Here is a 17129-nt window from a genome sequence, read left to right on the forward strand (position 1 = left end):
CACACACACACACACACACACACACACACACAATGAGTAATGTTATTTGGCTGCAAATACAATAGAAAAACTGCAGGTTAGGACATCGCTGAACTAACCAAACAGCACACACAGGCACACACACACACCCACACACACACACACACAGACACACAGACACACACACACACACACACACACACACACACACACACACACACACACACAAAACTCTAAAATATTCTGCTGCATGCATGTGTAGTGAGGAAAAACTTCACCACAAATATTGCAACCCCAACTTAAGTATTCATTTACATGGTATTTTGTTCAAATGTTCTATACCCTAGAAATGCAGACTTTTCAGAGCACGTTAATTAAGGTTTGATTGATAAAACGCGGGTATGTCTTTAGTTTTTAGTCAGGATACAAACAGTGTCACAATATGTCCCCAGCAAAGATAAAAACTATTGCAGGTTAGGACATCGCTGAACCAACCAAGCAGCGTTCTTTATCTTATTATAAATCATGTTTTCATAATTGACCATTCGTCTCGTTAACAATTGTAAAGTTGTTAGCATCAATTAATAGCTTCTCCACGGTTATATGTATTTGTTGGTAACGTGGTTTGAAATAATAATTAACTCTTTTTTTAATATCATATGTGACAGGGGAGGCTACCGCTCCTTTCACAGCAGACTCTGCACCCGAGTTGTTGGCCTTTAAAAGTCAACACCCGTGGATTGTGGAAATCTGTTTGTGATGGGGTCTGGTGGTTTCCGATTGTCTGTATGTTCATGGAAACCTTCGGGTTTGCATAACAGTTTTTATAGGGCTAAGAAATTAGCCCTAACATTTTCAATCCTGTTTGATTGCACTTCGCTTCCCGAGGTGATCGCAGTGTTTCGGCACTCGGTTACACGTACATTAATTTACAAAAGCACTTCATTTACATTATCGAATGCATTGTTGTTGATGGTTAAGGCTTCTGCTGATATGGTGTGGTTGTTCTAAAGGTGTGAGGGCCAAATATGTTAACTTCTAGCACTGCGTCCAATGACTATGTGACATCTGACGGTGTGACATCTACTGAAGCATGACGTAATACAGTGGCACCTTACTTTTAAGACCTCAGATTTTCTGTTCATAACCTTTGTAGATTTACCTCTATTTTGTAGATTTACCTCTATTTTGTAGATTTACCTCTATTTTGTAGATTTACCTCTATTTTGTAGATTTACCTCTATTTTGTAGATTTACCTCTATTTTGTAGATTTACCTCTATTTTGACAATTACACCTTTTTACGACTATGACTTTTGGAGGTCTCAAAAGGTGGGTCCATTGTATATAATAATGATATTTCAGTATCAAATGATGAAATACATACCCCCAGACTATTAAGGATTCTGTCGACATATTGTCTTCCCTTCGTGTTCAGGACGTAACCACAAGATGGCCGCCACCGGATGTGCTCCACCATGACGTCATCGTCTTCAGCCCAGGACTTCAATCCCACCCCGCAGTAAAAGCAACGCAGGCAGTCGGCATAGCCTGGAATGAAAAACTCGGGCTTACAATAAAAACTGGTGGGTGAGCCAAATTATATTTGAAAGATATCTAAAAGAGAGTTTAACTGCAGGTCATCATGTTTCTTGGGCTTTGAAATGCACAATGCATGATAAAAATGATTATTATTCCTCTCGGAAGCCATCTAAAGGCGTATGTTTGAGAACTTGCAACCAGCAAGCAAGCTTGATTCCCATCGGTTTGTGCACGTGTCTTTCTATGTCATGTACGGTACTAAAATTTTGAGAAAAAAACAAAACAAAACTTTTTTTTTCAAACAGTTTTCTTCAAACAACACCGGCAATTGGGTTGCTAAATGGTTTTTAACAATATGCACCTTTCAAATGATTTCAAGGTTTATTTCTGTGAACATAGTTATTCGCATTGTAATCATGTTTCCAGTCGTCAGCTGCTCAGTTCCCTATAGTGACAAAACTTGCGTCTTATCTCAAAGAGACCCTTACCTGCGTAGTAGAATCCTTGCATGACGAGGTCATCAGGACGGAAGAGATCAGACAGAGGCCAGGTGCTGAAGGTTGCTCGTCGTTCCTGGTGTCTGCAGAACTGAGGGTACACTGCGCTGGTCATGTCTAGTGGGGGTCGGTCGTCCAGGTCCAGTGCGCGTGCGCGGCTCGTGTCACGTGACGTGGAGTACGAACTCTGGTAGGACAGTTGGGATGAGACGGCGCTGTCACGTGCCAATCCAGAAAAAGTTGATTGGTTCGAAGATCGGGGTTGGGGAGCAATGGCGAAGCAGTCTGTCGCCAAATCTCTGTGAAAAGAAGTGGATTGAAACATAAGATTCAGAACTTAATTGATTCAAGCTGGCTGCTTCAAGTTGGTATTGTAGATATCTTGGTATGACACATTTAACCTTATAATCTTGCTGTTCAAAAGTAAGAACTGAAGTCGTAGAAAAGCAAAATATCAGGAAAACAAAAATCTGAACAAGCCTATTATAGCTATGACAAAGGAGGCAGACACAAAAACGACCTTAACAGAAGGAATTGCATCAACATCATAGCATGCGGACAAACATAATCAACGTCCTTACCCGCCATCGCTCCTTGTCGCAGCAGTGCGGTTCTCAAACGGCGTTTGGTGATGAGAGGAATCAGAACCTGATGCTCCGGAGCTAAACGATCCTGTGCCAAGCCCACTGTCGGCCAAGGAAAGCGAGTTGTGTGGCATGGAGGTCTGCTGCATGGACTCTGTGGTCAAGCTACCGTGGCCCGAGGAAAGAGTTGAGGCTGATGTGCTCAGGAGAGATACATTGTCGTTGGACATGGAGACTCTAGAAGATGCCAAGGACGAGCGATCCTCGGAAATGTGAGATGATGCATTGCTTGAAGATGCTAAAGGTGTGGAATTTGAGACATTCTTGCTTCTAACGTATTCACAGTCAGGTTTGATGTGAACATGAATCGTAGTGGGGTTGTCTCCTTTCTTCCATTGGCCGTAGGTGAGTCCGCAGCTGTAGCAGACAACTTCATGGACGTTGCTGGCGTCCCTGACGGTCTTGCTGTTGTCGTAGTAGAACCCCGCCTCTGCCAGGCGTACCCTGGAGATGTCGCATGAGGCTGGCAAGGAATTGAGTGACGCCAGACGGTTCAAAACATGGGACATTCTGTCTTTTACCGAAGCAGCCGGGTTGGGGAGAAAGCTTGCTGGAAAGACCGTGTAAACTACTTGGCGTCTTGGGATGAAAGATGTTAGGTATTGTGACAGTCCATTCCATTTTGAATCACGGTGCGTGTCTTTCTCAAGATCAAACCCTGCGTAAGCTGCTGATTTGTCTTGTCCGTGGATGTTTTTGGGCTTGATTTTATTGCCGTTCTGTTCATCTTGCATACCTAAATATGAAGATAAGTGTCCGAGACGGCGATCTTTCATTGGTAAAGATGGCGTCTCATCCTCAATGAATTTTGCCAAAATGTCCTCCAACGGTTTGTCGTTGGCAGTGCAATTTAAAAGTAAACTTGGTAAACCTTCCCTGGTTAAAATATTCCTCACTGCAGTTTTGATAATATCTTGAATCGAGTTACCATTCATCATTGCCATGTGCTTAGGATTCAGCAATCTGCGTCTCAAGTCTTCTTTGCATAACAAGGTACGGGCGAGCATGATGCACAAAGAGAGCAGTTTAACTTGTTGCTGCATTGCTGCCGTCACGTCTTCATCTTTGCTAATCTTATGACGAAAGAAGCTATATAGACACATACGAAGCAGTAGTGCATCTACATGTTGTTCATCTTGTTCAATGCTGCATCTGAAGTCTGTCCCATTAGGCTGGAATTCTTTTCGATAAATTGCAAAATCAAAAAGATAACCACCCAAAGAGAGCTCTGATGAGTTAATTTCTGTGGCTGCGCCGGGGTACACCTGGTATTGGTCAAAATTTTCGAGGTCTTGCGCCGAGCGTGCATGCCACAATGCATGATCAGCTTCATACACTTCAGTGTGGTTTTGGAGGTCACTTCCATAAAAACCTGTATTTATAACTACTGTCTGTTGCTTAGATAATTTTGGTGGTGACTGTTGAATTATGCTCTGATTATGACTACTGAGGGATGCAGACAAAATATCAACAGAACATTTTTCATCTGTCCAGTTTGTCACCGAAGCAGCATTTGGGGGCAAGGCCAAGGCTCCTTGGTTTGAAGCGTGAACGTCTGATAGAGTTGTTCCTCTTGTTCCATGCATCTTGTTCCACAGAGCGAAGATGCCTTCCATTTTATTTGTTCGCTCCAACTCTCTCCTCTGGGAATCCTTTTCAATGTACAATTCGATGATCCTGCTCATGTCAAAGTTGAGTTCACGTGTTGCATCAGCAGGTCCTGGATACTTTTCAACGGTGATCCACATGTTCTCTACAAGCCCCATCCATTCTCTGTCAACAGGCATCGTCTTGAGACCCGTGTCTGGACTTCTAGCTTTCTCCTTCGTCCGTTTAAGGTTTTGAACTGACCTGCGAGGGAAAACTATCGCTCTAAAAGGCGAACACAAGTCAGCATCTTCTGCCTCTCGGAAGGGAGGTCGACTCTTTTTGTCCGTGAGTTTTGCCATCAGTTTGGCCGGGGAAGAGGGTTTGCCATCCGAAACTGGTGTCAGTGGTGTGAACGGCGTTTTAAAGTTAGTGTTTTCAGCCTCTGGAAAGGCAGGTCGGCTTACCTTGTAGTTGATGCCAAGGACTATCGTCAGCACGCAGAGCAGAAGCAGTGGTCGCCGTAACGCCATCTTTTCAGAAGCTGGCTTCTCCTTTAAGCCAAGTATTCTTGCCTGACTTTTTGAATCTCTCCTGTGATTCCCTTGTTTTAGTTTCTGTTCTCTCAAATGCAGGGCGTAATAAGGCTGTGTTTGGGCAGTCTTATTTGGGCAGTCTTATTGACTGCCGGGTTAACCTGGAGACATGACAGATCATGAGTTGATAATTGTAATCATATCAGCAGAGCAGTCATTGATACATGCTTTGTGCAATTCAGACAGAAGCTGATTACGGGTCTGTGTTGATTATTTGGCAGTCAACTACCTAGATGTACTTAACTGGAGTGACTTATTCTAAAATAAATGATTTGATTGTTACCCGGCCTAGTTTTCATATCTTATCTTTAGAGCGTCAGCAGAGAATCATGTGCCTACTGTACACACATACACCCGACATTTGTGATGACCTTAGTTGGCTGAAATATGCTTTTGTCCTTAGTTAATCTCATGATTCTTTGCGCATGCGCAACATTTTATATGTTGAGAATAAAACTGTTGCTTGAGTTCCGCATTTGGATGCTCATGTTATTATCCTTCAAAGTCATTGTAGTTCTAATACTCTCCCTAGTTCATGTGTAGAGGAAGTCATGACTCGCATGCGGAATGGCTAGACCTCCCGCATGCATACCTGTTGTTGTTTTACATTTTAGTCAAGTTTTGACTAAATTAATGTTTTAACATAGTGGGGGAATCGAGACGAGGGTCGTGGTGTGTGTGTGTGTGTGTGTGTGTGTGTGTGTGTGTGTGTGTGTGTGTGCGTGTATGTGTGTATGTGTGTGTGTGTGTGTGTGTGTGTGTGTAGAGCGATTCAGAGTAAACTACTGGACCGATCTTTATGAAATTTTACATGAGAGTTCCTGGGTATGATATCCCCAGAAGTTTTTTCATTTTTTCGATGAATGTCTTTGATGACGTCATATCCGGCTTTTTGTAAAAGTTGAGGCGGCACTGTCACACCCTCATTTTTCAATCAAATTGATTGAAATTTTTGTAAAGCAATCTTCGACGAAGGCCGGACTTCGGTATTGCATTTCAGCTTGGTGGCTTAAAAATTAATTAATGACTTTGGTCATTAAAAATCTGAAAATTGTAATATATTTATAAAACGATCCAAATTTACGTTCATCTTATTCTACATCATTTCCTGATTCCAAAAACATATAAATATGTTATATTTGGATTAAAAACAATCTCTGAAAATTAAAAATATAAAAATTATGATCAAAATTAAATTTCCGAAATCGATTTAAAAACAATTTTATCTTATTCCTTGTCGGTTCCTGATTCCAAAAACATATAGATATGATATGTTTGGATTAAAAACACGCTCAGAAAGTTAAAACGAAGAGAGGCACAGAAAAGCGTGCTATGCAGCACAGCAAAACCACTACCGCGCTAAACAGGCTCGTCAGTTTCACTCCGTTTTGCACAAGCGGCGGACTACGGTCATTGTGAAAAAATGCAGTGCGTTCAGTTTCATTCTGTGAGTTCCGCAGCTTGCCTAATTTAGTAATTTCGCCTTACACCGACTTGTTGTGTTTTGTGTGCGCTTCTACTTGACTTCTGCTAAAGTTGTGCTTGCCATGAAAAGACATCCATGGCGTCCCTAAACTGCAGGTGGCCTATGATGACATATTAATTTTGCTGAAGTTCAACAGAGAAAGTGACAATTAAAATTAAGTGTCCTCTTATGGGTGGTGACGCCTTTTTCAAAAAAACGAAAACGTATTAAAATGATTGTTTCATTTCATTATATATAAATTAAAAAAAAAGAGATTAATTTCCCGTTTTCAAGCGTCGTACTACCACCCCTCCCCCGAAAAACAAACCTCACGATAGACGGGGGAAAATTGCTCGGGGTTTGCATGTCTGTGCTTGTCTAAAAAAAAAAATCTGAATTTAAGCTAAAAACAGATATGAAAGTGAGAGATGGGAACTTAAAACGCTAGTGCGCATGAACGCTCAAAAGGGAAGTAAACCAAGAGGGATTTTAAGGGAAAGTCCCTTGTCATTCTACCCCCCCCCCCTCCCCCCCTCGCCTCTTGGGGTTTTCAATGTGGTTTCATGTTTGTATAGTGGCACCTAATGTTAAAGAGACCTTCCTATCCTTATGAACCCTCCTTAAAGCCACCGTCCTTCCCATGTAAACGATCGGTTTACTATCTCAGATCCGTCCAGGTTTTTACATGGGATAAGACCATCCCTTCACTTGGACTCATACCACAAATCAACAATCGGGGAGCTTTCTGTGCAGAGTGGGAATGTTTTGAGAAATAAATTGTTCAACTGGCACTTGTGTCAATCTGCAAAGATAATTCATCCCAAAATTCAGTGATGGTGTTGATTTTTGGTATGTATCAAAGTGGAGGGAAGGTTTTACCGTATGGGAATCATAGGCAGATCTGAGATGACAAGCCGAACTGTTCCCGTGCAGACATTGGGTGTTGGGATGATTTAACCTTGCAGATAGACACCAGACGAAGAAGCAGAAGAAGAAAAAGAAGTCTATGAATGTTAATCTGCAAAATGATTTCAGCAAGATAGTCCCCTCTGCGCACAATATCCAAGAGAAAGGATCTTCTTTTTACATGTAAAATCCCAAACAAATGTGATTGACATGTATGTTTACATGTCTACATGGTAAGGGCGATATCTAGAAAGCAGTTCTCTTGAACAGTGAAGCTGGGTGTTCGGGATGAAAGAACGGCTTCTCCGACGCTAGGAGAAACCAACCCTGTTTGATCATCAATGTCTTCTTTTCTTTCCCCCTGTCAAGGAAACAGAGAGATTTTCAGGGTTTTCACATTTCAGTTTCGCCGATACGTAAATAAATGCTGTACTTAAATCCTTGTTGTTAATTAATTTATTTATTTGTTTATTTTTACAGGTGCAAGTGAATTATCATAATGTCACCAAAGATGAACAAGGAGAGGTGCTGCACTGTACCAGATCCCCGAGAGAGCGGCGTGAATTTACCGAATAACTTTCCAAAAACCTACGTTTTGCAAAAGCTATTTTTCAAATGTTGTGATAGAAAAGTGATTCACTTTTTGTGCTATTTCAAGACGCGAGCATATATGGTTAGAGATGGCTAAAAATAATGTTAAAAATAACACACACACACACACACACACACACACACACACACACACACACACACACACACACACACACACACACTCTCACACACACACACACACACACACACACATACACACACACACACGCGCGCACACACACAACAGAAAAACACATGTAAATTCACGTCCATGCTAATTTACCTGTAATTAGTTAAAAAAAAAAAATAAAAAAAAAGAAGAAGTATCCATTTGGCTATTTTCAGCAGCTAGCAGACTGATCAAAGCAGCAAAGCCAAACTTTGAAGTAAATGATTTGTGCAGATTGTACATACTACGCAAGCCCAGATGACAGATTCTGAAGATGGGTATGTAAAAGAAAAATGTTGGAAAGACTTTACCTTCAAAGCTTCGTAATCAAACTGTTGTGCGCTAGTTGTTATTGCATTAGAATTATGTCATGTTGGAGATAATGTTCGTAGGCTTAAGCCTCTGTCATTTAAATTTAAACGCGGACATGTTGAGTAGATTGCAGATTATTTCTCGAAATCTCCACAGAAGGTTTCTCAGGAAAAAAAAGTCGCGTAAGGCGAAATTACTACATTTAGTCAAGCTGTCGAACACACAATGAAACTGAACGCACTGCATTTTTTTTCCACCAAGACAGTAACTATAATAGCATCGTCAGTCCCCCGCTCGTGGAAAAGGCAGTGAAATTGACGAGCCAGTTTAGCGCGGTAGTGGTCACGCTGAGCTTTTCTGTATCTCTCTTCTTTTTAACTTTCTGAGCTTGTTTTTCATCCGAACATAACATATCTATATGTTTTTGGAATCAGGAATCAACAAGGAATAAAATGAAATTGTTTTTAAATCGATTTCAGAAATTTAATTTAGTTATACTTTTCATATTTTTAATTTTCTTAGCTTGTTTTTAATACAAATATAACATATTTATATGTTTTTTGGAATCATAAAATAATGAAGAATAATATGACATTATTTTTGGATCGTTTTATCCAAAAATAATTGTAATTAGAATTTTCAGATTTTTTTATGACCAAACTCATTAATTAGTTTTTAAGTCTCCAAGCTGAAATGCAATACCAAAGTCCGGACTGAGTCGAAGATTGCTTGACCAAAATTTCAATCAATTTGATCTAAAAGTGCCGCCTCAACTTTCACGAAAAGCCGGATATGACGTCATCAGTAATATTTTTTCCAAAAAAAGAATAGTTTGTATGCACCTTTGTTTTTGAGTCAGTCTAGTCATCTTAGAGTTGTGTTTCGCCAGTAACAACAGTAAACAATCTAGTCAGAAAACAAATAGAGGCCTACTCAGCAAATACTCAATAAAGCTGGCAGTTCCTTTGCTTTGTTTTATGTGTTTGTTGTTGTCGTTGTTATTGTTTGGTTGTTGGCCTAACTACTTAGTTTATTTTTGGTCACAGAAAACTTTCCTTTTGACGAACTGTATCTTTTGACGTGTACTTTAATAGCACCAAAAGACATTACGCACCAGGCAAAGGGAAATGTGCGACTAATGTTGGCCTCAAATCAATGTAAAAGGATATCTGTGTGTGTCGCATTTCCTGTAACGTAGGTTGATATCATTCACAGCGGCCGGAGAGCATTGAAAGCACGTTTTAATTTTAAAATGATTTGGCGCACCTGTATAAAAAGGAATTGGATAGTGACTATTTGCAATGATCCACGTCGGTTTCGATGATTTGTATGCCTCGCATGTCCGTTCTGTACTTCCTTTTATTTTACGTAGAAGGAAGCTACCGATTGGCTAAAATGTTACCCCGCAATACGAAGCTTTGTTCCGCGATAACAGACCCATACAAAATTGTCCTTCCCATAATTTCAGCATTCGTACTGAGTCTCATAGACAAATGCAATGGCTTGAGGCTGTGGGAAGGGGTTGGGGGTAGGCCCTATAGGCCCTGCAGAAGAGTCACGAACACCAAGACTTGAATTGAATCCAAAAAGGGAGCGGGCAGGATATCGAAAAATCCTATAAGGACCCTGCTATATATGGTAACCTGTAATTCGTCAGAATTATTTTTAAAAATGTCCCCTAATGTATAAGTAAGGCTCCAGTCAACGGAGAAATACTTCAATTATACTCACGAGATGTAATTCTGTACCTGGTATTCCAATCCCTTACCTAAACAAAACAGATTTGTATTACTTAAACCAAGACGTGCGTTTGAAATGTAAAGTGTATTCCAAAGATAGCACTGCATAGCTAGCTTGTTGGTCAAGCCTGTGCTGATGTCATTGCGGCTTATCCCCAAGAGTCTATCATGAGAGACACAGTCAATGATGCTTACCTACTGTGACCTGTGCATAAGTTCTATTTACACACGTGTTTAGCGGCGTCAGCTTCAAGTTTGAACTTACAGTGCACCTGCGCTCTCTTCGCTTGACGTGCGTCTGTAACACGAGAAAATTACTCCCACGAGATTTTTACTCCGGAGTAAACATTTCGTACGAAAAAGTTACTCCCTTTACTGACGAAAAAAGCACTCCCCCATTGCACGAGAAAATTACTCCCCAAGACAGGTGAGTTCCTAGTAAACATTTAAAAATAAAAATGTTACTCCCCTGACGAATAAATAACGAATAAATTACTTCACCTCAACACGAGCAATTTAACTTCCCATGCCAGGTGAACGATATTTTTACTCCCTTGTCCCCTGTTAGTTCTTGGTGGTGGAAGGAGGGTAGCGCGACATTCGTGTGCGCGAGATCACTTATTGGCATTATCCCTTCGCCCGCATCCCATTTTTGCGTACAAGATTTTTACTGGAAGTAAAAAAAATGGGGAGTAAAAATTTCGTGGAGGGAGTAATTTTTTCGTGCCTTGGGGAGTTCTTTTCTCGTACGAAAAGTGTACTCGGAGTAAGAATTTCGTACGAAATATTTACTCCGGAGTAAATTTTTCGTGGAGTAAAAATTTCGTGTTACACCGGTGTAACACGAGAAAATTACTCCCACGAGATTTTTACTCCGGAGTAAACATTTCGTACGAAAAAGTTACTCCCTTTACGAAAAAAGCACTCCCCCATTACACGAGAAAATTACTCCCCAAGACAGGTGAGTTCCGAGTAAACATTTCGTACAAAAATGTTACTCCCCTGACGAATAAATAACGAATAAATTACTTCACCCTAACACAAGCAATTTAATTTCCCATGCCAGGTGTACGAAATTTTTACTCCCTTGTCCCCTGTTAGTCTTGGTGGTGGAAGGGGTGGAAGGAGGGTAGCGCGACATTCGTGTGCGCGAGATCACTTATTGGCATTATTCCTTCTCCCGCATCCCATTATTGCGTACGAGATTTTTACTGGAGGAAGTACAAAAAATGGGGAGTACAAATTTCGTGGAGGGAGTAATTTTTTCGTGCCTTGGGGAGTTCTTTTCTCGTACGAAAAGTGTACTCGGAGTAAGAATTTCGTACGAAATATTTACTCCGGAGTAAATTTTTCGTGGAGTAAAAATTTCGTCTTACACCGGCACAGTCACGGCAGTATGGTATAGATTGTGACGGAATACACAGATATAGCCAATTAATCACAAGCGGAAACAATTGGGAAGTTGTCCCTGCAAAGCTTTTGAATTCTAATACATCTAAACGAGACGAAAATAAAACTGAGCGAACCAAAAACCAGGGTAAAACCGCAAGTGCAAGTGATGTTAACATCTGAACAATTGAACCTCTGACATCCAAATTAAATGGCCGAGTTAGCTAGCTCATTTCCTTCCCGCGTCTGGGAAAAGTTTACTCGACAAAGCTAGTTGCATTTTCGTTTGGTGATTTTTATTTCTCGAAAACTTATACGACATTCTATTGTAATATATATATATATATATATATATATATATATCATAATCAATACAAAAAGCTGACAGCAAAAGACGTTCTCTTATGCACGAAGTCCGATAACTCACGCGGTTTCCGGCGTCGTGGGCGTCAGTGGGATTTCCGATCAGTGGGGCCCGGTTCTGGCTACTTTTTTTTACATTTAGTCAAGTTTTGACTAAATGTTTTAACATAGCGGGGGGAATCGAGACGAGGGTGTGGTGTATGTGTGTGTGTGTCTGTCTGTCTGTGCGTGTGTGTGTGTGTGTGTAGAGCGATTGAGAGTAAACTACTGGACCGATCTTTATGAAATTTGACATGAGAGTTCCTGGGTATGATATCCCCGGACGTTGTTTTTTTTTCGATAAATGTCTTTGATGTCGTCATATCCGGCTTTTTGTAAAAGTTGAGGCGGCACTGTCACACCCTCATTTTTCAATCAAATTGATTGAAATTTTGGCCAAGCAATCTTCGACGAAGGCCGGACTTCGGTATTGCATTTCAGCTTGGTGGCTTAAAAATTAATTAATGACTTTGGTCATTAAAAATCTGAAAATTCTAACAAAATTTTTTTATAGAACGATCCAAATTTACGTTCATCTTATTCTTTATCATGTTCTGATTCCAAAAACATATAAATATGTTATATTTGGATTAAAAACAAGCTCTGAAAATTAAAAATATAAAAATTATGATCAAAATTAAATTTCCGAAATCGATTTAAAAACAATTTCATCTTATTCCTTGTCGGTTCTTGATTCCAAAAACACACGGACATGTCCATTGTGCGTGGAGGCAATGTTTGGGAGCTAATATTTTCTTTTGTGCGCAACTTTGCTTTCCCTTAACTGGCAAATGCATTACTGGTGTATACATTAATCTGTTTGTATAATTTTTGACGCGCTGTAATTAAATTTGATGTTTTTAAGTCTCACTTAAGTGGTTCTCGCACTTACACTGGCGTGTGGATAAAAAGTTTTTAAGGAGAAATGAGCGAAATTGCTTACTTTAGGATTCATCTTCTAATCACCAAATGATGCAATAATCTTCTTGTTGTGATTTTCTGTTTCTCTTGAGTGCAAATAATTAACAATTTGCATGTTTTATTATCTATGATTTTCTATGAAACAGTTATAACTCTTTAAAAACACAACACTTGGCGCCAGTGGGAGGATTACTTGCCCCTGCCGTAGGCGAATATAACGCGAGCTTGGCGCCAGTGGGAGGATTACTTGCCCCTGCCGTAGGCGAAGATAACGCAAGCGGGAAGACAGCGCTTCGCATCTCTTCTATCTAACAATAACAATAACAATAACAGCACTTTATTGTCCATTAAAATATTACATAAAAATGGAAATTTTTCTTCGGCACACCCTGTCTGCCTGTAAACGATTATAACAACAATTGTATAGGACGACACACATAAAACATAAAACATAAAAGGGATACAATCAAATATGATATTGCACTATGTCTCTTCGCATCTCTTCTATCTATGTCAAGTCAAGTCAAGTCAAGTTTTATTCCGATAAAACCCCGTGAGGGTACATGGAAAATTAAAAAACACAATAAAAACACATTTCATTCAACACCAAATAAAAGGAACTAAAACAAAAAGAAATCAGACTATGTACAGAAAAGGGAGTTGAGGGGTGAGGGAGAGCAAAAACAATACAAGAAACAATTCAACAATAATAATAATAATAATAATAATAATAATAATAATAATAATAATAATAATAATAATAATAATAATAATAATAATAAAACACACAAAGTAATTACATACATTTCTTTACTATGGGAAATGGGGGGAAGGGGGAGGGGGGGGGTGATGGGTGAGTTAACATAAGGACAAAGATACTATTACAAACAACACAAAACAGATAACGTCTCTGATATAATGAAAGAAACCAACCTCAGACGTTTGAGTAAAATCAGGATCACAACAGTTGTAGCAGCCCAAGCGATTGCAGCTGCCTCCAAAGTAAATTCCGTCGGCGCAGAATGAACTGATCTTCTTGGCCCGGAAGAGAAAATGAAAGCAGGTTTTGAATTCCCGATGAGCTGTGGCCGCCATTAGCTATTATTAGATATAACTCAGCTGGCAAACAAGTTACAACCATAGACCATAGATATCCCTTGACGTCTGTATAGATCTATGCATAGACCTATATTAGACTAAATATAGGTCCCTGTTACAACATACGAGGCCAGGGTGTTAACCCGTGATCAGTTTGTAAAAATGTAATTTTTTTTTACAAATGTTGGGAAATTCCGGTCGCTTCCTCCCAGTGGAAAGCTAGCAGTGACAGGGTCGCACTACCCCAAAGTCAAGGGATCTCTTAGTCCCTTTTCGCCGTTATCCCATTTCACCCCCATCCCATTTCGCGACATTTCACAGGCCAAGTGACATTTTACCACCATATCATGTACCATTAACTCCACATCCCATTTTGGCGCAATCCCGTTTCGCCGTTAGCCCATTTCGCCCCCATCCCATTTTCGCGACATTTCACAGGCCAAGTGTCATTTTACCACCATATCATGTACCATTAGCTCCACATCCCATTTTGGCGCAATCCCGTTTCGCCGTTAGCCCATTTCGCCCCCATCCCATTTTTGCGACATTTCACAGGCCAAGTGTCATTTTACCACCGTGTCATACCACTAGCGCCACATTCCATTTTGTCGCCATGCCGTTTTGCCGTCATCCCATTTCGCCGCCATCCCTATTTCGCGACATTTTGGATTGTGGCAAAAATGGGATTTCGCGTAAACGGAATGTCTTCCTAGTTGAATAACGCAGTATAGTAGTATAGTGAGGCTTGGCAAGAAGAATAAATCAAAAATGGGATGGCGGCCAATGGGATGGTGTCAAAATGGGATGTCGCGCTATTGTTATGACACGGTAGTAAAATGACGCTTGGCTTGTGAAATGTCGCGACAATGGGATGGGGGCGAAATGGAATGGCGGTGAAACGGCATGGCGGCCAAATGGGATATGGTGTCAAAATGGGATGTCGCGCTATTGTTATGACATGTTAGTAAAATGACGCTTGGCTTGTGAAATGTCGCGAAAATGGGATGGGGCAAAAAATGGGACGGCGGCAAAATGGGATTGCACCAAAATGGGATGTGGATCTAAAACCACCCCCACCACTCAGCGTAGAGGCTCTAAACAAGAAAAATTAATAATAATAAAAGGCATGCATTACTTTGTGGAATGCGATATTTTTACATTTTTACAAATCGCGGTTTTAGGTTCGACGTGATTTGTAAAATGTTTTTACATTTTTACAAATCACGGGTTAACACAGGGACTTGTAGAGAAAGACGACTGGGAGAAGGAGAGTGATCAGTCATGAACAAGAAGCCAGAACGTTTTTATAAATTCACGAAGTTGCCAATACAGTACGCTCAGTGTCATCCGCACATCATCGATATACGGTCTCGAGAGAGACTCAGTCAGTGACAGGGACTCGGAGAGAGAGAGAGACAGAGACAGAGACAGAGAGAGGGGCCGTGGACTTGTAGAGAAAGACTGGGAGAAAGAGAGTCCGAGATTACACAAGCGCAGGAGATAGTAACCCGGGGAATTCCTGTTTCGACATGGTGCCTAAGGACATTTTTTTGCTTCCGTGTCACGTCTAAGAGTTATTTCAAGATGTTACCATGATGACTAAAACACGCGTGTCAGTGTTCTCTGTGAAGACCGTTACTGAAAAAAGCTAAACTGATCTGTCCAAATTGTAGTTGCCGGATGATTTTACACATCACGAAACTTGTCGCATGACCCCCCCCCCCCCCCCCCCTCTAGTGTGGAAGGGCAGCAACAAAAGACTGAGTCAATTGGTTTTATTTCCCGAAGTATTGGCTGACCTCATAATAAGTTCCATGTGAGTTTTAGTCATGCTCATACACATGACTACCAAAACAGAATCAGAAATTGAGGCGATTTGTAATCAAAATGTTGGTTCGAAAATAGCAGCACAATGACAACAAGTCGCGTAATGCGAAATTACTACATTTAGTCAAGCTGTGGAACTCACAGAATGAAACTGAACGCACTGCATTTTTTCACAATGACCGTACACCGCGAGTGCAAAAGGCAGTGAAAGTGACGAGCCTGTTCAGCGGGGTAGCGGTTGCGCTGTGCTGCATCCCACGCTTTACTGTACCTCTCTTCGTTTTAAGTTTCTGAGCGTGTTTTTAATCCAAACATATCATATCTATATGTTTTTGGATCAGGAACCGACAAGGAATAAGATGAAATTGTTTTTGAAACGATTTCGGAAATTTAATTTTAATAATAATTTTTATATTTTTAATTTTCAGGTTGTTTTTAATCCGAATATAACATATTTATATGTTTTTGGAATCAGAACATGATGAAGAATAAAATAAAAGTAATTTTGGATCGTTTTATAAAAAAATAATTTTAATTACAATTTTCAGATTTTTAATGACCAAAGTCATCAATTAATTTGTAAGCCTCCATGCTGAAATGCAATACCGAAGTCCGGCCTTTGTCGAAGATTGCTTGGCCAAAATTTCAGTGCCGCCTCAACTTTTACAAAAAGCCGGATATGACGTCATAAAAGACATTTATCGAAAAAATGAAAAAAATGTCTGGGGATTTCATACCCAGGAACTCTCATGTAAAATTTCATAAAGATCGGTCCAGTAGTTTAGTCTGAATCGCTCTACACACACACACGCACAGACACACACACATACACCACGACCCTCGTCTCGATTCCCCCTCTATGTTAAAACATTTAGTCAAAACTTGACTAAATGTAAAAAGGAAAAAAAGCGAGACATCGGTCAATGAAAACGCATTTTAGTTTTGTTTTGTATGTTAGTTCTACTGGTTTGAGTTTTATTTGAGTCGATTTTAACTACTGTACACTGAATTAACTGCTAAGGTGGTTGAAACACATTCTTAGGCCAGTTAGAAGTGTCTAGGAACATTTTACTTTCGTGGTTCAAAGTCAAGAACATTCGTATAAGGATATACATGTACATTCGGGCACATGTATAATATGCTTGTGTATTCTACAACTATTGAAACGTTTTAACTGAAGACAAAGATTTAAAAATCTCTAGCTATGTAGAGGTAACTGTCGGCCAAAGCTTGCCCTGTACGTGTCAGTTTCTCTTTCAAAAGGAATTGTTTAAAAATACTGTTTAAAACTCCTGTGCCTCGACGAAGGAAATGTTCAAATGATGCATTTTCTGCTGTAAACAAACATCAAGACAGTTAATGTTGGGTTTTGTGGTATCTTTAACACCGCTAATGACTTGTATTGCTCCAAATATTTTTTTTAAGTGTGCACATGCGTATGAACTTGACATTCAGCTGAGCTATAC

The 17129-nt window shown here is 40.2% G+C and overlaps 1 protein-coding gene and 1 long non-coding RNA gene across 2 annotated transcripts in view; one reads left to right on the forward strand and one right to left on the reverse strand.

Annotated features, from left to right (window-relative positions):
- Positions 1-1551, forward strand: part of LOC138962321 (uncharacterized) — a 41355-nt gene extending 39804 nt beyond the window's left edge. The window contains exon 6 of the long non-coding RNA XR_011454478.1: positions 1417-1551. This is a non-coding gene — a long non-coding RNA (uncharacterized lncRNA). The remainder of the gene's footprint in view (positions 1-1416) is intronic.
- LOC138962314 (uncharacterized) lies at positions 148-13773 on the reverse strand. Its single transcript, XM_070334083.1, has 4 exons — positions 13672-13773; positions 2599-4945; positions 2009-2316; positions 148-1529 (listed from the first exon to the last, which is right to left on the reverse strand). Exons 2-4 carry the CDS (start codon positions 4779-4781, stop codon positions 1270-1272), a joined length of 2751 nt encoding a protein of 916 aa, XP_070190184.1. The 5' UTR covers positions 4782-4945; positions 13672-13773; the 3' UTR covers positions 148-1269.
- Positions 13774-17129: the final 3356 nt, after the last annotated feature.

Source organism: Littorina saxatilis, linkage group LG3, assembly GCF_037325665.1.
Source record: "Littorina saxatilis isolate snail1 linkage group LG3, US_GU_Lsax_2.0, whole genome shotgun sequence".
Classification (NCBI taxonomy): domain Eukaryota; kingdom Metazoa; phylum Mollusca; class Gastropoda; order Littorinimorpha; family Littorinidae; genus Littorina; species Littorina saxatilis.

Coding starts and splice junctions, on each gene's coding strand:
- LOC138962314 (XM_070334083.1), bottom strand. CDS start 4,781: ATGGCGTTACGGCGACCACTGCTTCTGCTCTGCGTGCTGACGATAGTC. Junction 2,317..2,598: donor GCGACAAGGAGCGATGGCGG/GTAAGGACGTTG, acceptor TTCTTTTCACAG/AGATTTGGCGACAGACTGCT. Junction 1,530..2,008: donor GCAAGGATTCTACTACGCAG/GTAAGGGTCTCT, acceptor TTTTCATTCCAG/GCTATGCCGACTGCCTGCGT.